This window comes from Mus caroli, unplaced genomic scaffold (assembly GCF_978045245.1).
Source record: "Mus caroli unplaced genomic scaffold, Mus_caroli_1 scaffold_12, whole genome shotgun sequence".
NCBI classification, from domain to species: domain Eukaryota; kingdom Metazoa; phylum Chordata; class Mammalia; order Rodentia; family Muridae; genus Mus; species Mus caroli.
In genome coordinates this window covers 11163066-11190925 of record NW_028227267.1, presented here as the reverse complement: position 1 = coordinate 11190925, position 27860 = coordinate 11163066, and the positions used below count along the sequence as shown (strand labels likewise).

The window sequence follows — 27860 nt, the reverse complement described above, 5'->3', positions numbered from 1 at the left end:
CTTCTCAACCTTCCTAATGCTGTGACCCTTTAATAGAGTTCTTCATGTTGTAGTGACCCCAACCATAAAATCATTTCATTGAGACTTCCTAAGTATAATCTGGCTACTGTTATGAATCAAAATATAAATATCTTATATGCAGAATATCTAATATGTGACCCCCCTAAAGAGGTCATGACCCACAGGTTGAGAATCACTGGTCTAGAACCTGAGAACTGGACCCTCTCAGAGACCCTAATCCATAGTCTTATCACCATGCATGTCTTTTGATTATTCTTCTTCATTGCACCTACTTGTCAGCTGGCACTGACATCGTTTGGCCACTGACCCCTTGTGCAGACACAGGTGGCCTCTTGTCCCTGCATGGGGTGGATAAGAAGTGTCCAGGGATGCACACCACCAGCACCCCCTCACCAAGTCTGAAGGATGCCATCTCTGTGGGGTGTGCTCTACAGAGTCCCAAAGTTCATGGTGGGAGCTCACTCTAGTCTCCAGTAGTAGGGTTGATAACACCCCTGATTGGCCGTCCCCTACCCCAAACACAATGCCTGTCCTGCATGCTTCCTTCAGATTCTGCCTCTCGGGACCCCAAAGCCAGGCAGATGTTTAGATACCTGTTTACTGCAGACATTTTCCCTTCCTCTTTTGCTCCAGCTCTGGCTTGCCTTAAAAGGGCGCATCAAGATGACGGTCTGTGTGCCCTGTCTTCTAGGCTCCCCTGCTCCTGTCCATCTTGAGAACCAAGTTCATTCCTGCCTGACCAAAATTCCAGGAAACTAGGCTCCAAGCTCCATCCCAGCTGCCAAATGAGCTGTCTCCTACCTGTCCAGACCAGGACCCTTGTTAACTGAGACTAGACCAGTATGTTCCCAGGGAGAATCACAGCAATGGGAGAGATTGGAAACGTTCAAAATCAGCAAAAATAGAATTTAATCCTGCTCAAGTAAGTGTAGGCAGCCAGTCCTTCTGGAGACAACCATGGCATTTTTGGAAGGTCTTGTTCTTTCCACCACAGCCGGTTCCACAGGCCCCATGGCCGCCCATCCTCAAGATGGTCACTATTGGGGCAGTGGGAGGCTGTTGCTTCCTTAGAGGGGAAGTGAGTCACTGTGTGCAGGGGGTGATCAGAGAGTCCCATATGGCTTCTTTCTTCCTTCCAGTCAGCTCCTGCCAGCATAGACCCAGCACTCCTGGGTTCTGCTCTCAAGTCAGTTGGGCATTTCTTCAGCTCCCTAGGCCACCCTACATTACTTTCCGTGGCACACAGCCCTCCAGCTCTAGCAACTCTGGCCATCCATCATATTTGTTTGTTTCTGGGTTGTTCTTTAAGAACTAGGGAGAGAAGAGAGATGTTTCAGACAGTCAGTGGCCAAGGCTGTCTAGGACTCATGGAGAAAGCATTTGCACTTTGAGTCTCAGAGGGCTCACTTACTCTGCCATAGCCCCATTTTACAGATGGGGCCAGAAGCTCAGGGCAAGACCACAACTTGCTCTGGGTCTCAGCAATGGGGTCAGAGCCTACTATACCCCACAGGCTCATCAAGGACTGGGAAAGCATGGAGAGCTGCCGCTCTCCTCCAAAGCCCCCACTAACCTCCCATAGAATCCCAAACCATGACAGAAACAGCATGGAGAAGGGGGATCATAACAGTGAGCCTTTGCTGCATGCTTAGCACTGTCCCAAGCTGCTTTATGTAGTTAATCTGCACAACAGTCCTGGGAAGTGCATACTGTTCCATTCTGTGGGGGAAACTGAGGCATGGAGAGGTAGTGCCACTTTGTGTGGGAAATTCTCCATGTGATTTCTCTAATGTTCCCAGTATGGGGACATAGGACATCACTGGGGGCTTGCTTCATGGTCATCTGCTCTTGATGGATATGGACCCTTCCTTACAAGGAGGAAGAAAGTGGACCTGCTTGGCCAGTGCAGCCTTAGCTCCGCCCACTGTCCTGTGTGCTGGAGCCCAGTCCAGGCCCTGCATTCTCACCCAGAGGCTGTGGACATTCTTCCCTATCTTCTCCAAGCTTAGGTCATCTTGAACTAGGCCTGATTTCTAAATTTGGGTGATGGCTGATTTTGATTGCCCATTAGCTGGACTGACAAGAGTCTAGGAGTGTAAAATACTCCTCTGGATATATCTGTGCAAGTGTTTCAAGAAAGGATTAGTGAAGGAGGAAGTTATTAATTCAAGCCACTCCATTCATAGACTGGGAACCTGGATAGAGGGAGGAAAAAGTGAGAGCCGTGAGCTGGAGAGATGGCTCAGTGGGTAAGAGCACTGACTGCTCTTCCAGAGGTCCTGAGTTCAATTCCCATCCCAGCAACCACAGGGTGGCTCACAACCATCTGTAATGAGATCTGATGCCCTTTTCTGGTGTGTCTGAAGACAGCTACAGTGTACTCATGTATAATAATAAATAGATCTTTGGACAAGAGTGAGCAGAGGTCCTAAAAATTCAATTCCCAACAACCACATGAAGGCTCACAACTATCTGTACAGCTACAGTGTACTCACATACATAAAATAAAAAAATCTTAAAAAAAAAAGAAAGGAAAAGACAGAAAGAAAAGCGAGAGCCGCTAGCCCAGGCATCTGTTCTCTGCTTCCTGGCCTCCACAAGGTGGGCTGCTTTGCCCTGCCAAGTTGGGCTGAAGCCTCTGAGAGTGAGAACCAAAGCAAATCTGCCCTTTACATTGTTCTCTCAAATCTTCATCACAGCACAGATGTAAGAGCATATCACAATTTCTAATGTGAATATGTCTTTATAGAATCACAAATATATGAGCCAGCACTGTCCAGTCGAGGACACAGCCTCAGTGGCCCTCCTCCCAGAGTTGAGCCCTGCTTCTGCACTGTCTTCTCAGCCCTGCCTGCATTTCAGTCTCTACACATCTGGGCTGCTGTGCTGTCTCATCATCACATAGGCATCCTCTCTGCCTTCCGGCTCTCTTCCCTGGTGCTCTTTTTGCTTCTGGCAAGGCTTCCTGAGAGACAAGGACATCTTTGTGAAGCTGGGCAAACCCCTGTGACAAGTGTGCTGCCTCTCACAGTTGTTCTGAGGCCTGAGCTCTCCATGCCTGTGGTATCTCACACATGTGCTAAGATGATAACCGTATCTGCTTAACTGCATGATAGATGGGTCCCAGCCAGCAACTTGCTTGGCATATGCAGAATGAGTGCTTACTGTGGGCTGGATCCTGCCACTGTCTTGCATGTGCCCCTCATGGGTCCCCAGCACTTTCCTTTTGAGTCTACAAAGTCTTTGGTGTAGCACCATTAACCCTTAGCTCCCATTGAGATGTGGGTGGTGCTGGGAAGGACAGGTCAGTTCTAGGTTTCTCCGATTGCTCCAGGCTGCAGTGTACAGAATGGGGGTAAAGGTCTAACTGTCTCTGGAGCCTTCAAACTCTCATTATCCCCCCTCCATTCTCTGAGTATTCTTCAAACTCCACACTGGAGTTTCCTAGACCCCCGTGCTCAGGGCCACCCTCAGGCCATGGCCATAGAGTTCAGTACTTCTTTCCATGTGCTGGGCTGCTGTTGTTCCCTTCCTGGTACAAGGCTATAATCTCCATCGGGAGCTCCCAGGGGCACTCAAAGCCTCACAGCTCCAAAACTCTTCCCTTTACTGGTGAGATGAAAGGCCTGGGGAACACGGGCTTGTCAAGGTCACAGCTGGGACCAGAAGCCAGGTATTTAGCTCCCCACCTTTCCCTACCCCAACATGGCTTTTTCTCAAGATTTCTTTCTTTCTTTCTTCCACTTCAATTTAGTGTCATCTTCCTTCTTTCCCCCCTTTTGTCCTCTCTTTTTGGGCACTTATAAATTCATATATGAGCCACCTCTTGCAAGGTAGCTTCCTGTTGGAATTTGGTCAGTCGGACCACCCAAAACTGAGGTGAATTTTGAGCAGTTGGGCAGTGTTGCACGCTGGTTCTGTAGAGAGTCTCTGACCATCAATACAACCTATGTGAGTTATTGTCTTTCCATCCCCTGAAGCTCCTGGTCCACCTACCCCTCACTCAGATGGGGAGGCAGCCGGGAACCCACCTGCTCATACGGGCTTCTACTCTTGAGGTCATTAGCACCTACAAAGACCCAGCTGTCCCGGAAGCCCAGCTGCTTGGCGTAGGAACTCCCCAGGCTGGAGAAAAGCATCTTGATTTTGTCGTTCATTCTGCGAGAGAGAGAGAGAGAGAGAGAGAGAGAGAGAGAGAGAGAGAGAGAGAGAGAGAGAGAGAGAGAGAGAGAGAGAGAGAGACAGAGAGAGAGAGAGAGAGAGAGAGAGAGAGAGACAGAGAGAGAGAGAGAGAGAGAGAGAGAGAGAGAGAGAGAGAGAGAGAGAGAGAGAGAGAGAGAGAGAGAAAACAGTTTGGGTGAGACTGCAGACATTGGTGGGAGGTGGGACCAGGGTGAGGTTCCCAATGGCCGGCCCCTCTCTCCACAGGACCTGTAGCACCTGGCTTCAAAATTCACTGGGATTGGGCTTGGGGTCTGAGACTTTCCAGCAGAGCTTTGGGTGGCTGGGAGAGTGTTTGAACAGTACTGCTCTGTTATAGGCACTACATGCTTCTCTAGAAAGCACGGGGCATCGCAAAGATCTAACTAAAAGGTGGAGCTTACCCTTCTTGTCTGGCAGAACCGTCATAAACATTTTAACATGGTCATGAGTTGTTTAATGATGGGATCCATTCTAAGAGACGTGTTGTTAGGTGAGTTAGATATTTACACACGCCAAGTTGGCTACAACATTCATTAAATCATCTGATTTTAATGGGGCCATACAGTGTGCAGTTAGTATGTAGCACAAGTGGATTTCTTCTTCTTCTTAAATATGTATGTACACACATGTACATGTACGATTGCATGTGTGCACAGAATGTGTGTGTGTGTGTCTGTGTATATACATATATGCATATGCATGTGTATGTGTGTTAGCCCAAGGCTGATGTCAAGAATATTTCTCAATCATTCTTTCAAGTTATTCTTTTGAGTCAGGGTTTCTCAGTCAAATACAGAACTCACTTATATGGCTCGTTTGGCTAACCTTCTTGCTCTGGTCATCTGTTGGTTTGGCCTTCAGAGGCTAGAATTACAGGCTGGCTACAGTGTCTACCTATCACGGATGTCGGTTCTGGGTATTTGAACTCACTCTCCACCCTTTTTCAGCAAGCTCATTATCTACTAAGCCATCTCACCAGCCTAAGGAATGCGCGCGCGCGTGCACGCACGCACGCACGCACGCACGCACGCACACACACACACACACACACACACACACACAGGGATGAGTGTGGCGGTTTGACTAAGGATGGTCCCCGTAGGCTCATAGACTTGAATGCTTTGTCATCAGGGAGTGGAACTGTTTGAAAGGATTAGAAGGTATGACCTGGTTGGAGGAAGCGTGTCACTGGGGATAAAGCCCAGGCTAGGCTCATCTGGTTCTTTCTCTTTTTCTACCCATAGATTAGGATGTAGCTCTCAGCTACTTCTCCAGTGTCATGCCTGCCTGGCTGCTGCCATACTTTCTGCCCTGATGCTAATGGACTAAGCTACTGAAACAGGCAAGCAGAACCCCAATGAAATGCTTTCTATTATAAGAGTAGCTTTGGTTATGGTGTCTCTTCACAGCAATAGAACACTGACTAAGACAGTGAGCATCCTTGCAAGTCCTCAATATTTTTCACACCATCATTTACAATGTGTCTTTTTGTGTGCACCTATGATGATATATGTCACTGTGCTATAATTTCTGTAACCAGCTAGTTGCTTCTGGATGGGGAGAGTCTGCCACCATTGTAGTGAAGGGTGAGTCATACTATCAAAACATTTCCCATGCTTTCCTGAGTCCTTTCTCAGGATATTTTGGGGAAGGTGGACTTTCAGGAAGGTGTGGCAGGATTAGGTTTGTATCCTCATGTGGCCTGGCAGGTGGAGTGTCCCACTTACTTGGTCCCTGGGTCATCATAGGAGGCTACCAGCACCAGGGTGCCATCTGGAATTTCTGTAAGGAAGTTCATCAGGAGTTGGGGGTCTGGGGAGGAAGAAAAGAGGCACTGGACTTTAGGAGAAATGAGTGCTGGTTATCTTTATTCTTTTCCACTACTCTAGTGACCCAGGGAGGACCTGGGCCAAGCTGAGGGGAGCCCAGAAGCCAGGTGGAGGCAGTATGATGGTGGTGGGGGTTCCCTCCCGCTGCATTTGTCCTAGGGCAGGAAAGTGAGAGAACATAAAGAGGGGATTTCATTCATGTGACTTGGAGTGGTGACTAGATGCTGGCATTTTAAAGTCCCCTGGGGTGGGTCTGGGTATCTAGACCATTCTTGCCTAGCATGCACAAAGGCCTGAGTTGGATCCCTGGTACCATATCGACCTAGTGTGATAGTACATGCCTGTAGTCCCAGCACTTGGGAGGTAGAGGCAAGAGGGTCAGAATTTGTAGATCTCCACTGTCCAAGACCACTTGGCATCTTCTAAATTGCCACAGATAGCCTAGACTGTTGGTAATCCTTGGTAACGCACGAAGTTTGAAGCCTAGGGTTCATGAATCTCTGTCTCAAAACAGAACAGAACAGAACAGCTCTCTGGGATCTTGTGACATATATACAAGGATGAGCAATGGCCCTGTGGATGGCATCTTTGTGAAGTTTACATGTGATAATTTGGGGCATGCAGTACATGCCTGTAAATGGGATTACAAATTGTTAGCAGAACCGGCTACATAATATGTGGAGTTTAGTGCAAAATAAAGATGTAGGACCACTGATCAAAGAAGATTGAGAGTGTCAAGACTATAGATGCTCTATAGAGCGTCAAACTGGCAGCCAGACTGTTCATGGGACTCAGATGCCTGGATTCTAGCCCAAGGAGACTTTCTCTGCCTGTTGTGCTAAAGAAGGAAGAGAGCAGTCACAGCCTAAGAGTCAGCCACATGCACAGGGTTACAAAGAACAAAACACGCTTACGTGGAGAAGCAATATCTGCAGAGAGATGGGGAGGGAGGTGCCTCTCAGAGTCCTGTCCAGACCTTAGGAGGTTATGACCTATGCTTGGGTCCACTAGAGACCACTACAGCCTCGACTTTTATAGAGCGTTCTCCTGATCAGGGCTTGAGTAGGTGCCAGGGCCTTATGCCCTAAACCTCAGCACAACAGTTGGTGCGCGAATGTTTGGAACTTGGCCTGGAGTTCTGCCTGGCCTCTCAGAGCCCTCCTGCCCCGGAGGGCAAGCCAGAATTGCTAGGAAGTGATGAGGTACCAGAGCTTCGAACATACTACCCCGGCTGTGCCTGACACGGTGTGGACAGTTCTCTAATTCCACAGAGTGGCTTTCTTTATCTTTTTTTTCCTCCTGTCTTGCCCTTTTGACCTACCATGGGCATATCTTGAGATCACCTTCTAAATAAACCATGATATTCAAACAGTGATCTAAGGATCTATGCCTCAGACCCCAGGATGGCGTTTAAAGCAGCAGGGTGGCCCTCAACGTTCCCATCCTGTGTCCACAACTTCCCTGCCCCATGACATCAGTGCCAACAGCAGTGCCTACCTCCAGAGTACATGTCAAAGCTGTCCTTTTTCATCACCTGGCCGGTAGATCCTAGTGAAAAGAGAGTTATTACTTCCCATAATGCGAGTCACCCCGCTTGTCATTTTGCTGAGTCTGGTTCATGTGTAGTGTAAAGCTTCAAACCAGATTGAGAGCTGAGTGAACTAGGTCCTGTGAGCATCACGCAGGGCCACAATAGGGGCCTAAGGATTCCTAGGCCGAGGCTTATTTGAGAGGCAGAACATCCTGGCTGAACATCCAGAATACAACAGAATCTAACCACTCAAGATCTGTGATCTGTCATGACAGCTGCTCACACACAAGTCAGCATTTCATCCTCAATTTTTGCACAAATTCAACGGGTTATTGGTTTGAAATGAAATGCATCTGAAACAGTAAGTATAGTAGATATGTTATCTGCAAAAACTATTATAAGGGCATGATTATCACTATTCCCACATAAGTGGGAAATCTGCAAGCCAAATCTTCTAACTTTTGGAAGCTATGGAATTTTCAGTGATTTTCAGGGTCCTTGGATTTTCAGAGTCTGAATGGCTTTTGTGGTATTGGGGCAAAACCCCTTGGCATTCAGGAGGAAAGCCACAGGTGTCAGCTTTCACCACTAGATGGCAGTATTGCAGAGGGTATGGCTGTGCTGTGGCTTCTTGAAGCCATCATGGCCAGTGGCAGTTCTCCCAGTAAATGGAACAGGCTTACCTTGGCGAAGCCCTCCCAGAATCTCAGAGCCATATGGAGCTTTACCCAGGGACTTTGGAAGGGGTTGTGTGTCTCTGTGAGGCATTGCTCATTTGTGGGATTTTCTAACCAGGGTAGAGGAGACTAGCATGGTCTGAACCGTTTCTCAAAGGAAGCTCTGCACAGCACAAGGTTAGGAGCCAGCCATGTTTAGCTATGCTTTACTGCTCTGGCTAATTATTAGATATGAGGAGCCTGATGCGCCACCCTAGACACATGCTGGAGACACGGTAGTGTAAGAAGTCTGCCTCCTGGGGACGGCCTGATCTGGGTTCCAGTCTCTACACAGTGTATGCTCAACATGTTAGCTTTTATTGTCACTGATTATTATTATTATTATTATTATTGTTGTTATTAATTTTATTAATCACTTTGGCTTTGTAGAGATCAGACAGGAAGTCTTGTTCTGGGACCTTCCTCTCCTCTTTCCTTCCCTGCTGCCTGGAAGGAGAACTTTTTCGTGATATTTTTCCCTGCTGGGTTTTAGCTGTAGCTAGCCATCACCCACACTGGAACCTCCTGTCCTGCCTATCACATCTCAGCCCCCTTACTGAAATGCCTATAGGGATCAGGAAGCCAGGCCTGTCCTTGCCGCTGTTCTCAGTGTTCTACCAGGGCCTGGTTCACACTTGTGAAGTTAAGAGTGATGTGTACGCAGCTCACCCTGCCACCATCTGCCCACCGTGACTTCATGCGTGTTGTCTAGGCTGGTCTGGCTTTGAGGGTGGTGCCATGGGTCACAGCAGTGAACGCTTTGGGCAGGAGCCTAGGTTATCAGGCTGTAAGACCTGCTGCTCCCTAGTCCAGCCTCGCCCTGTCCTGAGTCCCACAGGATGACTCAGCAGGTGACACGTCCCCTTCCTGTTACTCACCATTCACCAGAGCAATGTTCAGGCCTCTGCCCACGTTGTTTCGCACGGGACTCATGATACTGCAGATGAAGAAGGAAAGTGAACTAGTCCGGTGGCCCCAGGAGCAGAAGAAAAGCTCTGCCTTAGAGTTGGGGACCTTCATAGGGCCTACCTCTGGGCCCAAGGCACTAGCAGACACATGTAGTGGCCTGGGCTTCTACAAGAAAAAAAGCTGGTGGTGGGCTGTGTTCTGTGGGCTGTCACCCATGACTCCATGGTACACTTGGGCCAGTCTGCACAGAGATGGGTGAGGGAGAGTCCCTGCCTGGGGTTTTTGAGGTGTCAGGGTAGGGTGCTCCCCTATCCTAGGATGTGAAGAAGTAGAAAACAGAATTTTGCCGCTTGAGAAGGGTTGGTTCCCTTGCGGAGCTCAGCTGGGTCCCCAGCGTCCGCACGCTCTGCTCTGCCACTCCTCAGGACCACGGTACCTTCCCACTCTCAGGCTGTGGTTTCTGGGACTGTGCTGTTTGGCCATGGTGATTATTAGGCTAGGACCCAAGGCAGCAAGTGCTAAGGCAGCAAGTGCTAAGGCAGCAAGTGCTAAGGTGGTGCTAATATGTCAGAATTGTAGCCTCTCCCATCCACAGAGAAGTCCCATATTCAGCTGAGGAAAGAGCAACCGTTAAAGGGAAGCAGAGCTAAGAACGCTGTGAGAGGAAGGCTCAGTGGTTAGCACTGCTGGCTCCTGCTCATCCTGAAGCTTGAAACCTCTGCCATTTAACTACACAGCTGAGTACAGTTCCTGTTTTGCCCAAGCAAGTTGTATTCAGGCTCAGCATCCCGATGGAAACACTGATCTGTTCTCATTTTTCTGTTATCCTGTTTTTTGTGGCACATGAATGTGACTTTCCAGGCTGGGAATGGGGATACACTTTACCCCACGTGGCATCTCTTTCACCAGAAGCTTAGCAACTTGTCTGTTGGGCAGACCTTCCTTGAGCTTGGTAGGTGGCCCTGTCTGAGCCTCACTTTGCTTTCTTTTACAATGGGGACAATAACAATCCAACCACCTGTGCTGGGAAGGGCAGGCAACTTACCAAGGTGCGGCTGAACTGGGAGCTCATTGGCTGATTGCTATGTGGGACACATACAGCTGGTGTCAGAGGTAGCCTGGGAAAGGCAGGGGCTCTGCACAGGCCTGCTCTGAAATGTGGATCTTCAAATGGACGGATGAGTGGTTGAATGAACAAATGACATGCAAGCAAAGAGACACCGCTGCCCTGTGTACTTACATTTCGTCTTCAAAGCACATGGAGGGGCCCACCACATTGGCAGCTCCACTGCTGATTTTAAATGCGAAAAAGTTGTTTGGGCAGATCTTGCTGAGCCCACACTTGGACTTCGGGGTCTCTGGGAAAGGAACACAGCACTCTCATAGGGACAGCATCTGGGGAGGGGACTGGGTTGGAGTTTTGTTCATTTCTGGGCACTGCTGAGCCTCCCCTAACTGCATCAAAATTTACAGGACTCTGGCTGAGGGTCTAGACACCCCAGAATTAATTTGGGGGCTTTCTAACGAGGCTGCTCCTATAAGCTTGCTGAGAGCCTGGTACAACTTGCTAGATCACACTGATAGACCCTGTGCCTGGGCATTTGTGGGTGCTTGGTCCCTCTTTACTGGGTGGAACACTGAGCCTCTTGGTTTGGCTTGGTTTTGGGCTGGGAAGGATGAGATGAATAGCAAGCAGAGAGTCTCCCTGGCTTTCACTGGTGGAGAAGATTCTAGCCCCCCTACCCTCCCCATCCCCCAGGGACCACAGCTGGAGTTCCCAGAGCCTGCTTGATCAACTGCAGCTAAGTCTGACAAGCTTGATGTCAACAGGCCAGCTTAAGCAGGCTTTTCTGGAATTGATTTTCTGACCATCCAGCCTTTACCACCAGGCTGCAGGATGAAGGGAAAGGATGCCCATGGGGAGATCTTAGCCATGGGGAGCTAGGATCTGCTTTCTGGATTGTGGCTGAAAGGGCTGTCTCCATAGCTCTTCCAAACTCTTGAGCCCCATCCCTCCGGGGACCCTGATGCCATTGCTCCGGGCCTGAAGCTGGTGTACTGTCATGAGCACAGTGTGTGTGTGTGTGTGTGTGTGTGTGTGTGTGTGTGTGTGTGGTGTGTGGTGTTACGAGGTACATCAGGAACTGTGCACTGCTCTTCCACCAATCTGCTATGTGGTTTTGCTAGAAGCTTCTTCAATTATCTTTACTAATTGTCAAATCAAGGAGTTGGTTTTGATCAGAATGAACTAGCAGGTTTTCTCTTAAATGTCAGTTTGGACCTACCATGAAAGGCTTAATGATAAAACTCCTGAAGCTGGCAATGGGCTTAGAGAGTGGGGATGTGGGAATTGATTAGTGATGTCTACCATGGGATCAGAAAGCAGGAAGGGTAGGATGTAGTCTACATGGCTGAGTTTTCTATTTTCCCAGCAGATGATATATGCAAGATGTCTTAACTCTTTGGGTCTGGTTCATAATGGGACTGAGGAGGCTTCAGAGGGATGAGGTCAAGTGTAAATGTTTTACATTCATTCCTGTAGTCTGCTTTCTGCAAGTTTGCGTGCATTGCGCTCCCATGTCTTCTTGATCAGTAAAATCCTAACCCTGAGGGCTCAGCTCTCTCTGGAGTCACCAAGTGGAGGTTAGGGGTTGAGGGACCTGGCTGGGAGACCTTATATAAAAAACTTTGGGCTAGCAGGGTGGGGGTGATTGACTCTCCACTTATCAATACAACTGTTTGGCCCTAGCCAGGGGATCTCGCTTCTCCAAGCTGTTTTCCCCACGTATAGAAAGGAAACACTCCTGGAACCTACATGGGTGTGTGTTAGCTTTATATGAGATGCCTATGAAGGTGCAATGCAGCATCTGGCTCTGCCTGCATAAACACCAGGAGCACCTGGCTCCCCCTCCATCTTCTTTGTTTCTCTGGAGCCTTGGTCCTTGCTGGAGCCCTCATTCAATTTTGACTCATAACAGGGTGAGGGTCTAGGGAGAAGAGGCAAGGTTCTGCGTGGTCTAGACTACCCAGAAGGAACAGCAGAAAGGAAAGATTTAAGAGTCCCCAGCATGAATGGCTGAGAGGGGCTGCCCAGATCCTGCTTCTGGAGTTATCACTGTCACACTGGCACTGCCACTGCCACAGAGAAGTGGGCTGGCAAGACCCCAGACACCTGTATTTCTCTGGGGCCTGCAGTACTGGGAACAGAGACCCTGGGACATCCTGCCTGTGGGCAGATGAGGGGCTGGGGCTGGGTAGATACTCACGGATGTCCTTGGAGGTTATGCCTGTTTGAGAGAAAGAATCTGTTTAGTGAAAAGGTACTTAATCCTCCTGCAGGATCGGGGAGGGGGCTGGCCAGTGGGAGCAGGAGACCTTGCTGTGCTTCCACTGAATACTAGACTCCCTGTTACATACGGGAGCTTTCCCTCACTTGTTACTGCCACCCACTCATAAATAGGGTCACATGCAATACACTCATATACACACGTGCACATACATACCCATGCAAGACACATACACACAGATACATAAACATACATCATGTACACACATGCACATACATACCCACGCAAGGCACATACAGGCATACTCAACACACATCTACATAAACATACATATGCATGGCCACAAAGTGTTTGTGTTTAAAATCAAGCTGTGCTATGTATGCTGTGAGAAGCCTGGAGTTGAGCCCTTGGACTCTGTTCACTTAACAACACATAGAAAGGCATCATGACAATACTCGCTGGGCTGTTGAGAGGACCCAGTGAGATCTTGAGTGCCTCAGTGATGGGAAGAATTGTGGTGCTGGTCCCTGGGCCATCTCTTTCTGGAATGCCTGCCTGTGCTAGGTCTGAGGGATCCTGGCCACTGCCTGGAATATTGTCTTAGTCTGCCTTAGTTGTTCCCAGGTTTCTAGGACAGGTGTTCACCTCATTGCTCTGAGTCCTAGAGAACAGGTTCCTTCAGTAGATGTAAAAATGTCAGGGAAGTTGTTCAGTGGCATTCTCGGGTACACACTTAGTTTGAGGCCAGTGGGCTAAACAGGACTGTTCTCAAACAAGAACAAAACAGAACAACAACAACAACAACAACAACAACAACAACAACAACAACAACAAGCATCCACAGCATCCACCGCATGCCCTAGGGACTTTGGATACCCCACCTCCACCCCCACCAGCCACACCTGACTTCTCAGTTACAGGACTCCAGAGAAGCTGTCATACTGAAACTAGTTCAATTGATCCTGTCTTTTCTATCTGGGTTGTCAGGTAAGCTAGGATTTCTTCCTCATTCCTGTGCGCTGGGCCTTGGAGGCCTAGAAAAGCCAGTGAGCTTCTCTCAGAGTAAGTTTGTCCCCGCTCTCTTGGGATACTTAGAGCACAATTGCAAGTTATTAAGCGCATAAAATAAGCCCATTGAGTCACCAAGAAAGCCAATTATTATCATCTTTCTGTATAATAATGATAAGCATAAATTTGTGCTGTGGTAATATATAGGCTTTAACATCAGCACAGTGAAATCATAAAATAGGGTGTGTGCCCCTGAAGCCTGTGAAGTGAAAGCAAGTTGGTTGGTGAGTCTGGGCTGTGGGAGAGATTTTCTGTCTGTCTTTCCCTCTGGGCAAACACCTGCATCTGGAGATTCTGGGTTTGGGGAATACACTGCTATCTTTTTGAACATTGTAGCTAAATCTGTTTGTTTTTCTCCACCACAAATAGGGGCCACCTGTTTCTTATTTTGGGGTCTCTGTGACCTCACACAGAGCTCGAGCTCTGATGCTTGTGGGTTGGAGCTATTGCTCTGCCAGCTCCCAGGTAACGGAGACATAGAAGTTGCCCACTACATTTGGATTGTGTCTTTGTCCAGTACAAGACACCTTGACCCTCCCCTTGAACTGCTCTTGCTCTTGAGGCCAGCAAGCAGTGGAATCCATCTCTGGATCAGGGACATGGCAGCCTCCAAGTGTCTACATATATAAATGAAATCCCAATGTGGGCTCTGCGTCTCAGCTGACATGAGGCAGATGATGCAACTGTAGAGTTGTGTTAAAGATGGGGTTCCTGGTTTCTTTCTGTCATGGTTAAGTTGGGAGCCATCTTGGTCCTTGCAGATGAGGTTGAACTCTGTTGGTGGTGTTGGTTCTCAGTCCCCTGGGAAGACAGACCTCAGGACACCTCTGTCCTTCTCTCTTGAGAGGATTTAAATGTACCACAAATGTAGGCTCTCATCTCTGCTCTGACATCTCTAAGGGAGAACTTGGGTTAATTTTAAAAGTTGCCTTGACTTTGTATTTCCTCAAAACATGCATGATGAGACCATGTCACAAATCATGCTTGATTCTACTATACAACCACATCGAGGACTACATCCTAAGGGTGTTTTCAGCTTACGTGAGACTGTACAGGCACAGCACCTATTTATCCATTCATTTTTCTACCCACCCACTCATCCATTCATGTATCTACCCACCAACCCAGCTACTTGCTGTTCTACCCATCATCAGTTTACCTATCTATTTACTTACTGATCCGGCCACCTGTCATTCTATTCCACTCACTTATTGATCTGCCCACCCTCCTGTCTGTCCACGCACTCATCTATTCATTTACTTATGTATCCATTCACCCACACATTCACCCCATCATTCTATCTACTCTAATATATCTATTCATTCATTCATTCATTCATTCATTCATTCATTCATTCATTCATCCATTCATCTTTCCATTTATCTATCTACCCTCAAATATATCCAAACAACTACCCATCTATCCATCCATCCATCATCCATCCATCCATCCATCCATCCATCCATCCATCCATCCAATACTTTTTGGCACCCCATACACAAAATCCTTGCCTTCAGGAAAGTTACATTCTAGGAGGTGGAGTCAGGCAGTAACTAGGAAAGTAGATAACATGATGCCAGGATTTGGAAACAAACAGGATGACACGGAAGAGGCAAAATGAGGAGGATAGGCTGCAGCTGAGGTTGCAGGGCTGGGGTGGGGGTGGGGTCAGGAAGGCCTTTGAGGTGGTAATATTTGAGTAGGGAGCTAAAGGTGAAATGGAGCAGACATGCAGGCCCTGTTCCGAGAAGGCCTGAAGCAGAGGGAATAACAGGCAGGAGACGCCACTGACAATTCAGATAGCATTACTTTTTCACTCGCAACTTAGACAACATTATTTCTTCTTTGCTTCCTTCTTTCCTTCCCTCTGTCCTGCCTTAGATAAGGGTCTTAGAATACTTCTCTGCTCTCCATAGCTTCCTGGAAGTCCAGGAATCTTATGCCATATCCCACAATGCCAGTGCCCAGCTCATCACATCTGGCTGCCTCCTGGCTCACCTCAGAGAGAGGTCCTCAGCACCCTAGTCCCTGCTCTGTGGATTACGGCCACGAGCCCCACTCACCCAGCCAGCGTGGCAGACGGATTGTTTTCCTGCTGAAGTTTGTGTAGCTGCGGAGGAAGACCCACATGGTAACTATGGTGAAGATGAAGACCACAACACGAATCAGACCTGCAAGTAGGGAAATTCTGTTAGGTCATGTGTCATATCCCAACAGGAGGCCATGTAGAAAGTTCATGTGTGAGTTCTTACCAAATTCCAACATGATGGCAGCGGGGGTGGGGGACTCTCGGTCATGTGTACAGATCATGTCCACGACATGAGACTGTGCTGAGACCACACAAGAGTCCATGCTGGGATCAGTCAGTGAGATTGGTGATCAGATATTGTGAGTCCTTCCAAACTGCTATTGTAAATGAGTTGAAAGTGTTCCTCCTTGGGCTCTAGTTAGCTGCCCAGAGAGAATCCTCAGGGATATAACCTCTGTACTGTGTGCAGGAATTCACCCTCTCTCAGCTAAAGTCAGTCAATCCTAAAGAGTAGACATGATGACATCTATTGCTGTGGCCTCTGGCCTCCACAGTTCTAGCTGCAACCTCTCCTCATTTAGCCTCTCTCACATTATTCTATTTTTATTTAAATATCATCATCATACTACTTGGATGTTAACTGACTCTACTTCCTGGAACAGGATGTTTTTGAAGGCAAGGGTTTTATTTTGTATACAGAGCATGTATTAATATGTATTTGGCGAATGAAAGAAAAACAGATATATGTATGTATATGTGTATGTATGTATGTATGTATATATGTATGGGAAAATGGATAGATAATGAGTACAAGAGTGGATGAGTGGGCAGATGGATGGGTGGGTGGGTGGATGGGTTCAGCGTTTTCAGAACAGGATACAGCTCTCCAGCCTCCCCTGCCTTACAGGCATTAGTGACTCCAGCCCCTACACTGGGGAGCAATCCCATACATGGAGGGATACCAAGAGCTTTGCCTTGCAAGCACCAGAAAGCATAACCATATGGTCTCATTTGCTTTAGGGGATACTCCTTGTCCTCTGGTGCAAAGTGGAATTCCCCTCGGGCCCCAGTCCACCCTTGGCAGCACCCATTCTGTGGCAAGTGCTATACTGACAGCTTTAAAACAGATGATCTCAACTCATCTCCTAAATCTTTGTCTTGGTAATATATCACTTCACCCACGAGGAAACCGAGGCTCGAAGAGATGGCTGCACTCCCATGATGACTTGGAAGGAATAAGGTTGGAGTCCAAGAAAGTAAGTAAGCTGACTCCCAGTCAGCTGCCACGCCTTCTCAGAGTTGTTAGTGTGTGTGTGTGTGTTGCACTCACTCTGCATTGTGTCACCCCTGAGGACCCTGCAAAGCCATCCTTGAGGTTGGTATGTGGCCTCTGACTTCTGGCCAGGTGTTTCTAAGCTGGGATTCTAGGCAGAGGGGGCCACTGGAGACAGCAGTGGTACAGCTCCCCCAGCCGGTAGATGTATCCAAACTACGGGACACAGGCAGCCCAGGATAGTTAAAACTGTGACCCAACACATGAAATCACAAAAACTATAAACTTAAAAAACATTCAAAGTTTTTTTTTTTTTTTTTTAATGAATGGAAAGATGGCTTAGTGGGTAAAGAACTGGCTTCAAGGCATGAAGGCCTAAGATCAGGTACCCAGCATATACCAGAAGATGTGAGCAGAGACAAGCATGTCCCAGGGGTCTCAGATCTGGGGAATTCCAAGTTCAATGAGAGACCCTGTCTCAAAAAACAGAGATTGACAAGCAAACAGCTGACATTACTTCTGACATCTATGCACACCTGTGCACACACATGTGCCACACATGCGCACACACACAGTTTTATGTATTCATTTATAGTAACTTATTATGGGTTATAATGTGTGGACTTTGTAGATGACACAGTTATGTCACAGTATCCAAAGGTTGGACACACCAATAGGGATAAGGTCTTGTCCTCTGTTCTCCCAGGTTTCCCTGCGTGATGTCCTCCTGGAGTTCTTGCTGGGACCTTAGACAAGAGATACTGAACCATCTCTGAGGCTGGGATAGGTAGACACTGATGATAGCAAAGTGAGTCCAAACAAATTTTAGAGCCAAGACTCTGACTCCCCAACCCCCGCCCCCTCCCCCCCTGCAAAGCTGCAGATCCCTGGTACCTGCCACTCTCATCCTGTTGAAGTGAAGAATGGCTTGCAGTCAGCGTTAACCTGTGGAGAGAAAAAAAAAAAAAAAAAAAACAATTGCAAACTGACCTCTAGGGTCTGAAGATGAGAGAGGGTGCTGGAACTATTCCTTTCACCTGCCCTGTGAGCAGAGGAGCCACTTTTGTCCCTTCTACCTCAACATCTCCAGGGATCCTGTATTTCACCTAATGAGTCAGAGATTAGCAAGCAGAGGACACTGCATTTTCAGAGTTGATTTACCTTCATTCCCTTTGTTATCAAGGCAGCATTCTAGGCTCCACCCAACAGTTACCTAGCAACAGCCAGGTAGACCTGTTTGGTTTTTCTTTGCTCTCTGACCCTTTTCTCACTCTCTCTCCTTCCCTCCCCCCCTCTCTCCTTGCATTCCTCTCTTCCCCCCTCCTGCCCCCTTCTTTTCCTGCCCACACTCTGACTCTAGTCCCTTCTCAACCTTGCTTCCCAAGCCCCAAATAAACTCTATTCTATACTAGCAGGTCTGGCAGGTACCTCAGAAGGGAGGGATGCCTCAGCGTGGGCCCTCCCATAGCACCATATGTGCTACAAAGCATACTGTTTTTATGAAACATATCACCCTTCTCCGCTCTCTCTCTTCCTGCCTCCCTCCCTTTCTCCATCTCTTCCTCACTCCTGCCTGACTGTCCAGGGCTGTCAGCCACTCAAAGCATCAGTAAAAGGAAGTGACTTTTGTTGCTGTGTGGAGATAGTAGTAGGCAGGACTGGTGTTCCGCAGGCAAGCTTCTGCCAGGTGCCTTATGAATATCTCTTTTCATGGATCTGTAAGGACAACTAACTCACTGTGGTTAAGCCCAAGCTTATTCAACAGGAGAAGGAAGGGGACAGATTTGGACACGCATCTGCTGCTACAGGGTCCCTGGCATTCCCCTCAGGGTTTGACTTCTTGTACTTTTTGTTTCAGAGGAGAGCTTAAACCAGGATCTTCTCCCTTCTCGTGTCCCAGGCAGGGTCTGGGTCATTCTTTTAAACCTTCAGTGTTGTCCTGAGGAGCTGAGCAATTGCCGGAAATGTGCCAACTTTGAGTCTCCTGGAGGCCAGCTGCTGCTTAGGAGAGGGAGGGCTGGGTGGTTGGAGCCTGGGGCAAGTGACCTTTCATTCCCTTCCTCCCCTCCCCCCCTAATTTTTTTCTCCCAAGAATCTATCTTAACAGACATCCTCTTAACAGTCTCCAGTGTCCAACTGCCAAGGACTCGGGTAAGGCTGGAGACAGAACTACACACCCACAAGCCTGACTGCATCACATCAAGCCTTACTGCTCTCTCTGTGTCTATACAGGAGGACTGAGGCAGGATCTACCCTCACTTTTAAACAATGGTAACACTGCTGATCCCTCCAGTGGGAAGACCTACTGTCATCACCTCTGGCAGGGCTCCAGAGTCAGGGATATGAGCTGTTACCTTGTTGTGTGCCTGCTCTTTCCACCTATAACTCCCCTCAAGAAAGCTTTTACCAAAAAAAAAAAAAAGAAAGAAAGAAAGAAAAGAAAGCAAGCTTTTACACACCCTTTAACTCCCCTGAGAGTCAAGTGCCATTTTTTTTTCAGATATAAAATATATTGTCATGACATGGGGGTCCTGGGAACTTGCCTTGTGGCTCAGAGGCTCCCAGATGAGAACTAAAGGACATTCTGTGCTCCGCCCTCCTCCCGCCACTCCTGTGTACAAGTGGGGGCAGCCAGGGTAGATGGTCAGAGCTGGGATAGGACAGACATGGGAAGTAACAGAGTGTGCAAAAAAAAAAAAAAAAAAAGCAGACCTGAGCCAGGGCCGAGGAAGGAAAAATTAAGAATGAAACAGAGCAGAGGTAGAGGGTAATGGGTGGGGCTTTGAGGGAGGAGGAGATGAAGAGTGAGGAGTCTTGGTGGATCAGGCAACATTATTTAGGGGAGGAGAGAGGGCCAGGGCACACAGAAGACTCTGGCTGGGTAGCCAAGCTTGGAAGGATCTGGTTTCAGGGTTGGGGTGGAGAGCAGCACACAGTACTGTCTTGGCCATGGGTTCTCCAGCCTGAAATCCTACCTGCTTGAGTTCTTGGCTACCACCTGACACCCAAAGAGCTCCCTGACCTCCAGAGTCCCCAATGAGCTCACCTTGGTGGCCAAGTGGGTGCTATGGGGTCTGAGCTTAGGGCTGGCATGCTTCTGGGGTGGGGGTAGGAAAAAAAGCACCAGGAGTAGGTGACATGTGTGGGGAGGGAGAGTTCTCTCTGCAGCCATCAATATGTGAGAAAAGCTTCCTTGTCACAACTGGTCATTAGGGTTGCAAAGTCTAGAGGTCTCCTCGTTCTAGATGCAGCCAGGCCCAGTGGCCTAGGGCATTGCTATAACTGCAGAGCAGTGCTCATCCAATTGTAGCATTTTCTACAATACACAACAGGTAGAGAGGGTGTGGGGGAGGGAATAAAGGGAGGGTTGTGAGGAGGCCCCCAGCTGCTGTGAGCTGTGCTCTCCTGCCCTGACCAGAGAGCCACTCAAGCCCTCCCTGTCCTTGGCCTGTCCCTCCCCTACTCTCTAATGATTTCTGTCTCCAGATCAGCTTACAAGCTCTGACATTTTCTTCTCCCCAGCTAGCTTTGTGACTGTAGGTCCAGAACCACATGAGCATTGAGGAATGCTCAACAAATATTCAGGGATGGGACGAATTGAATCCTGCATGGTCTCACTTCAGAGAGGCCAAGTCATTTCTAAGGCCACACAACAAACTGTGGACTTTATTCCTGAAGCATTTGCTGAACATCAAAGCCAGGCTGAGCACCAGGCACACCAGGCACAGGGGAATGACTGTGACACGTTACACTTTGGAACACTCCTGGAACTTGCCCTAACTAGTCCTTTGTCTGCACACTAAGAGTCTATCTCTGGAGCAATCTTACTTAGTTTGTAAGACTCCTAGTAAAAAACCCACTTTCTCTGGGAAGACTTCTCTGGCCCTGGAAGTCAAGGTTAAACATGTCCATGTGGTCCTGAATAGAGGCACATTCATCATGTTACCCTAACCTGACACATGGGGTTGACAACCAGCCTTTTTGGTGTTGTTTGTGGTTGCTTTTGAAGTTAGCATATGACCCAGACAAGACTAATCAATCAGATGCTTTACTGATACGGAGACTAGGAGAGAGACACTGGCTAAGATCTCTCCCTGGATCTGCTTCTGTTAAGTCTGGGGTCAATTCCATGTATCCTTTCCCAACAGGGAGGGACATGACCTGCCAGAGGGGGCTGGGCAGCTGGGCAGTGTGTGAAGGGCTGATCATCGAAGAATTAAACAGTGATGAATGTGCTATACTGAGAAATGTCACGTCTGGGGGTCAGTCAGACTGGCTTGCTGCTTGTAAGGTTATGTAGGGGGTCTTAATTCTCTTTTTGAAAACGAGGTGATACTATCTACCTGTTGTGGAAGGGGGCAGGCCGCAGGTTACCCTTTATAGAAGGGCTGTGGGCTTGAGACCACCCTGCCATCTTGCATACAGGGCTCAGTGTCCCCACTCTCAGTTTGTGCTCCTTCTTGGTATCATTCCCATAGGGATGTTTAGTCTTTCTCTGGGATCACAGTATATCACCACAGCATCTCTGCCTGCCGCCTGTGACATCTCTTTGCCTTTCCTTTCTTCCACAGTGTTAGGCATTGAACATGACGGACATGCTTTGATACAGAGCTCCATCCCCCACCACTCCAGTCTTCATTGAGGCATTTCATAAAGGCCCTGCAGGATCCAGAATATCTGTTTGTTTCCTGGAGCTCTGTGACTTTCAGCTCAACCATGACCTGCCCAGAGGTAAGGTAGCCAGTGAAAGGAGCCATTCTCCCTAGGCTGGGGACAGACTGTCAAAGAGGGAGGGTCAGAGCATCTCACCAGCATCTCTAGTGAAGTGAAAACTTCATTGGCTAAGTTCCGACTCTTGGACCTTCCCTGCCTTTACGAAGTCCCCTCCATCAACGCACTTGATCTGCTTTGTGGATGGTCTTGAGCTTTGGGCCACCTTCTCTGCGACTGCAGCCACTCTGTCTGGCCGTTATGCTCATACCTGGGTATAGGCACCAGGCACGTGTGGTATATGGTGTACACCAGAGGATGTACAGAGAATGAAGAAAGGGGCTTTCTATAAACTGGCCTTCTCCTTGCACCAAACCAGCTCCTTCCCTTTTATTATAATCATGTTCCCAGAGGACACACCTGGACTTTAGAATCCACCTGGCTTCTGAAAATTTAAGCCCTGTTTATTTCCACATCATTCTTGGACATTTCACAGACTGTAAATGTTATCACTGGGGCTGGAGAGATGGCTCAGTGTTTAAGAGCACCAACTGCTCTTCCAAAGGTCCTGAGTTCAAATCCCAGCAACCACATGGTGGCTCACAACCATCTGTAACAAGATCTGATGCCCTCTTCCGGAGTGTCTGAAGACAGCTACAGTGTACTCACACATATAAATAAAATCTTTTTTTTTTTTAAAGTACCTTTAGAAGTGTTATTACCGAAGGCTGCAGATCACCGTCTGTCCTTCCAGGAGCTTCTATTTGCCGCTCATCACTGTGACACGAGGGGGGGGGGACCTCGGGGGGATGTTCATTACTAAGGATGAATACTTTGGTGTGTGTATGGTGGGGGGAGGGGTAGGTGCAACTGGGAGAACAAGCCTGGAGCAAGCGTCCCAAACCCAGAAAATCTCATCTTGAGACCAAAGTCTCACTTTGAGATCAGGAGTAAAGATCACTCCGTCCCTATTCTCAGCCTGCAAGCCCTGGGGCATGTAGCGCCAGGGCTCCATGTAGTCCATCCCCCACCTGCAGTCTTCTTGGGGAAGTCAGTTAGCCTCTTGGTCAGTTTACAGGTTTAAGCCCCTGGAATCCCTCTTTATACAAACAAAGAACTCCCAGCACCGCAGCCCCAGCCATTGACTGTCTTTGGAAAGTCTGCACACTCCCCAAGGTTTATAAAGCCCTTGTTATTCACCACCCCAATAAAGAAAGGTATTGTTTTATGGAATATCATCTAAGGGAGCTGTTTCACTGAATACTGTCTAGAAGAGTTGTCTCTCTCTCTCTCACACACACACACACACACACACACACACACACACACACACACACTGTACCCACTTGTCCAGGCTGAGATCTGGCAAACCCTCTCCTTCCCTTTGTTCTGGTGGAAATGATGCCTGTATACCCCAAGGGCAGAAGCACAGTTGGGGCCCACACTTTGGGAGGTGAAAATACCAGGAGGGCAGTGTTAGGGTCTGAGGGACACAGTTCAGGGGGAAGAAGTCAAGACCAAGGTAGAGAGGGACATGGTAAACAATAAAACCTAAGACTTTAAGGGCCCATGGAACACATTCAGACAGTCCTGCTAGGGCTCGGCCTGGAACCAGGGCCTGTGTAAGGTTCCCAGTCATCCCTGGATAAGCCGTTCCCCTAAAGCCCTGGTACCTACAGAACATTACTGATGATGTTACCAATACGGAGGGAGATACTCAGTGAATAAATCCATAAAAAGTAAGGCTGCTAGTGAGAAAAAGTTCTTTCAGTGACATTTATTTAAGAAGGAAATAGCGTATTTTTCATAATACCTTGTTTTCAGTATTGTATATTTTTAAAAAAATGTGTAGGTACTGATTGGTTTCTATCAAATTGACACAAATCTAGACATGTCTGAGAAGAGGGAACCATGATTCAGAAAATGTGTCCATAAGACTGGCCCGTAGGCAAGCCTATGGAGGCCTTTTCTTAACTAGTGATTGATATGAAAAGTCCCCAGTCCATTGGGGGTAATGCTATCCTTAGGCAGGTGGTCCTGGGGTATATAACAAAGCAGGCTGGGAAAGTCATGAGAAAGCAAGGCAGCAAGCAGCACAACTCTATGGCCTGTGCTTCAGGTTCTTGTCCTGCTTAAGTTCTTGCCCTGGCTTCCCTCAGTGATGGGCCATGATCTGAGTTATGAGATGAAATGCACCCTTTCCTCCCCAAGTTGCTTTTGACTGTGGTCCTTTATCACAGCAATAGAATCCACAACTAAGGCATTATATCTGTGTGTGTGTGTGCGTGCGCTTTTGTGTGAGAATGCCCGGAGAAGCCAGAAGAGTGTCAGATTCCCCTGGAGCAGGAGTTACAGGAGGTTGGATGCTGCCTGATATATACTGAGCCATCTCTCTAGCCCCTACTTATCGAAGAGATTTTACTCTCCTAGTGCTTGGGGCATTTCCCAGGATAAGACGACAAATACTCTGTCCTATGCATTGTGCAACATTGAATTATTTTAATAGATTTAATCCTATAGCAGACCATTAGTGATTCTGGGGAAACAGAGTCACAGAGTATACAGGTGATGTAGTTAAGAGAGCAAGAAAAGATTTCAGATGAGGTTGTATGTCTCAGGAGGCCACTCTTTCTTCTTCAAATTTAAGTAGGCAGGGTCCCCTATACACAGCCGAGGCTGGTCTTACAGTCCTCCTGCCTCAACCTCTGGAGGACTGGGAACCCAGGCACGAGCCACCATGCCCTTCCAGAAGCTCTAGGCTTAATCAGCACTCGTAGTTTGGACCAGGTAGGAAGGGTGTTGTCCCCAGAGATGGCAGTTCAGCCTTGCTACAGGCACAGGATGGAAACTTCAGACAACATGTGGGTGGACGTGGATGTGTGCCAATAAAGCTTTGGGAAGGTACTGGGCTGCCTGCCGTGGGACCTAAATAGCCAGTTTTCTCTATGTGCAGTTCTGGTAGCTAAAGGTGCACATGAGCCTGGGAGGTGTGTGGGCTGAGGTTTGGCTCAGCTTAGATGATGGAGATTTGTTTGGGATGAAGGGAAGTTTCTAAGGTTCTGTTTCCACCTTCCTTCGGACTGGCAGGCTAGTCTCCCCAGGAAGCTGAGCAGTGAGAACCTGTTCACTTTGGCGGCTAGCTGCTTGTTGTGTATCCTTACATGGCTTTTAGGAGGCCATTCCTCTTAGTCTATCTGACTGAGATCATGGCCTGAGGCTTTTTTCTCACTATCTCCTCCCCTGCCTCTACTGCCTGGGAAGACCATCAGTAAAATGGCTGCTTTAGTCCCACTCACTCCAATAAAGCTTCAAGTGGCCTGGGAGCTGGAAGTCTGTAATGCAGGGTGGTTAGTGTATGGGACATGGTGGAGCCTGCTTTGGGCTTCACCATGATATCTCTGTCATAACTATCTCTCAACCTCTATTTTCCTGTCTGTAAATGCCATTGTCATGCCTAACCTAATGGGGATTAAGTACAAGGATGCACTCAGACATCTGAGTCAGGACAAAGAATGCGCACCATAAGGGACAAGTGTAGGTAATGAAGTGCCCCTTCCCCCCATTGTCTCTGGGAATGCCACATGTACTCCCAACTCTCCCAGGACCCTGTAATCCTAGAACAAGACACTCTAATGAATGGGCAATGGAGTGCCCAGATCTCTACCAAGCATCTGGAGGAAAGTGGATGACATCTGTTGACGTAACCCTTCCCTTTCCCTCAACTGGGCTGAGGGAGCAGGGGCAACTTCAAGGACTGGACATCTTAAGGTAAGCAGTTTGAGTCACGAGAACTCTCTTTGTTGAATGTTTAGCTGGGATCACCAGAGTACTGTCTGAGCCAGAGTGGGGCTTCCTGGACTGCCAGGGTTCATGTCTTAGTCACAGCTGGCCTGCTGATAACTTGAATCATTTCAGGTCAAGCATGAAGAAATTTCTGTCAGAGGCAGATCATTTAAAATGGCTGCCTCTTGGGAATGGGCTTGGAGATGTTTTATCTAGAAAGGTATAAGGCCAGATATCTGATCAAAGAAGAAATAGTCACAATACTGATTCCAATAGGCATAATTGTTCTGCCAATTTTGAGCCCCATGTTATCATTCAACTTCCCAACCATCTTGTCAGGTTTCTTCTTTTATGAACTACAGTTTTACCAGTGAGCAAACTGTGACCTTGAAGGGTTGAGCGGCTTACCCAGTGACAGGTAGAATGCCGAGGCAGCACTGCTATCTACTGTTGCTGTAATTACTTAGACCAGGAAAGCACGGTAGGAGTGAGGATGTGTGCGCATCTGTTGCCATGGCCACCTGCCTCACACCCAGAATTTGTTCTCTACTTTACTGGTGGGCATTCTGATGTTCATTTGGGGGAAAGATCTGTGTTTTCTACTCATTTGGATAGGGTTGACCCTAATCTATGACTCCATTATGGCCAAATGTTCCAGCCTTTGATGAAGACAGTACGTAACATCAGAGATGAGATCATCCACGGGCAGGTCAGAGCTCCCTGAGGAATGTTCCAGCAAAGAAAGCTGCCTTTCTGTTGGTCTCAAGTCCAGATGAATTAGAGGGTTTTGTTTGTTTGTTTGTTTTTTGTTTTTCAAGACAGGGTTTCTGTGGGACAACGGACCTTGCCAGGAAACTTGGTAAGGTTAAAGGGGGGGTCTGATTCCCCAGAAATTTGAGGTATACACCCGAGATGGTGGCTCCCTATTCCCTGCCAGATTCCTGGCCTGGAACACTCGCCATACTTCCTACATAAGGAAATGTCACGCAGGCCCAGAACAGAGTTCTCCATGCTAACAAGGTACCTAGAGGCTCTGAGGATGTAGTCAATAAGCTTCCCTTCTCAGATATTCCTCCCTGCAGAAGGTATTTAATCTCTGCCCCACCCTGAGAAGTTGGTACACATCCATTTTCCATGATGAACAACCAATAAACAGTTCGGAATCAAGATCTGTCTCTTTCATCCACCACCGCCATGGGGAGCGTGGAGAAGGCCTTTGCCTGCAGAGCCATGCTGCCTAAGTCTCCCACAGAAAGCCTCTCTGTACTTCTGGACAACTGCCACTACCTTTGCTAATGAGCTAAGCTGGAGCTCCCAGTCCCAGCCCTGGGGGCCCCCAATAGTCCCGGCCTTGTCATGGGCTCATGGACCCCTGACACTTTGTTCCTGACTTCTCTGTGCAGTTTTCTAGCAGTGACTAGATGTCCAGGAATCAGGGAATATTAGCTTTGGCTTTCCCACATCTCAGACTGCATTTCCTCACCCTCGGAGTGGTGTCTCCGTGCCTCCCTGAAGCCCAGCACCCTCCCAGAGCTGGTGTTGGGATAAGCACAGTCAGGCTCCCAGTGTTTTGCCTCCCCAGCAGCCATGCCCAGTGGAGGGACAGAATGGGGTTCCACATCTGGACCCCACAGGTTTCTCTAAGCCCAGCTGGCCTTGAATTCACAGACCCACATGCCTGTGTCTCCCAAGTGCTAGGGATTAAAGGTACGTGCCACCACACCCAGCCTGGAACCTAGAGGGTTTGAGGACCTCTCTGCTACCCTGTAAGGACAACTATCCTATATGGACAGCTTGCAGGAGGATATAGCAACTTGGAGACAGACTCCTAGGAGTCTCATAGTCATCCCCAGACTTCTCCATTCTACATGCCAATGTATGTCTTTTATTTTTTCTTCACTGGCACCCGAGTCCTACCTAAACACAAAGGTTTTCCCGGTCACATAGTTGCAAAAGTTTCAAGTTAAACTCCTACTCGGTCTCCTCCCCTCTAGAGTTTGATCACTATAATCCCCAACAGGGCTGATAGAATCAGGCCAGCTCCTCATGTCTTCATCAACAGCTTCCTTTTGATGCCATCTCTACTGAAGCCACCCTGCTGCCACTACCTTCCCTGAGGGGATAGCTATGGGAGATCTAAGTCCTTGGCATGGTGCCATGGGCAGGCAGACTTCTGTTGTGGTTACCTAAGAGATGTCCCCCCAAAGCTCAGATGCCTGGGCCCCGTGCAGCAGTGCTCAGTCAGTGGTGGGTCCTCTGCGAGTGATTGGATCATGAGAGTTCTAACCTCAGGCCTAGACTAATCTGTTGAGTTCCTAGCTTAATGAGCTATTAGAAAGTAGTAGACACTTTAAGAGGTGGAGCCTAGTTGAAAGGCATAGTTCATGAAGGTATAACCTTGAGGGGTTCATCATGTCTCCACCCCTTACGTCATGCTTTCCCTTCTCGCTCTAGTCCCCATGAAGCCAGCAGCTTTGCCACATTGCATGAACCACACTGTG

General features: G+C 48.3%; 1 protein-coding gene and 1 long non-coding RNA gene across 11 annotated transcripts in view; one reads left to right on the top strand and one right to left on the bottom strand.

Moving 5' to 3' along the window:
* Positions 1-911: 911 nt before the first annotated feature.
* Fam3d (FAM3 metabolism regulating signaling molecule D) overlaps positions 912-27860 on the bottom strand; it is a 29268-nt gene continuing 2319 nt past the window's right edge. The window contains exons 1-10 of one of the 10 annotated variants that reach the window (XM_021182457.2): positions 18713-18925; positions 17761-17811; positions 15628-15735; positions 12476-12496; positions 10450-10567; positions 9179-9237; positions 7551-7601; positions 5952-6036; positions 4053-4179; positions 912-1332 (exon numbers count right to left, since the gene is read on the bottom strand). In XM_021182457.2, the coding sequence (XP_021038116.1) occupies positions 1243-1332; positions 4053-4179; positions 5952-6036; positions 7551-7601; positions 9179-9237; positions 10450-10567; positions 12476-12496; positions 15628-15735; positions 17761-17773 (672 nt within the window). In that variant the 5' untranslated portion in view covers positions 17774-17811; positions 18713-18925 and the 3' untranslated portion in view covers positions 912-1242. The other 9 variants (XM_021182459.2, XM_021182461.2, XM_085828373.1 and 6 more) reach the window with 9 other exon arrangements.
* LOC110309733 (uncharacterized) lies at positions 18029-22276 on the top strand. Its single transcript, XR_015044599.1, has 3 exons — positions 18029-18553; positions 18989-19017; positions 21438-22276. It is a non-coding gene; the product is annotated as an uncharacterized LOC110309733 (long non-coding RNA).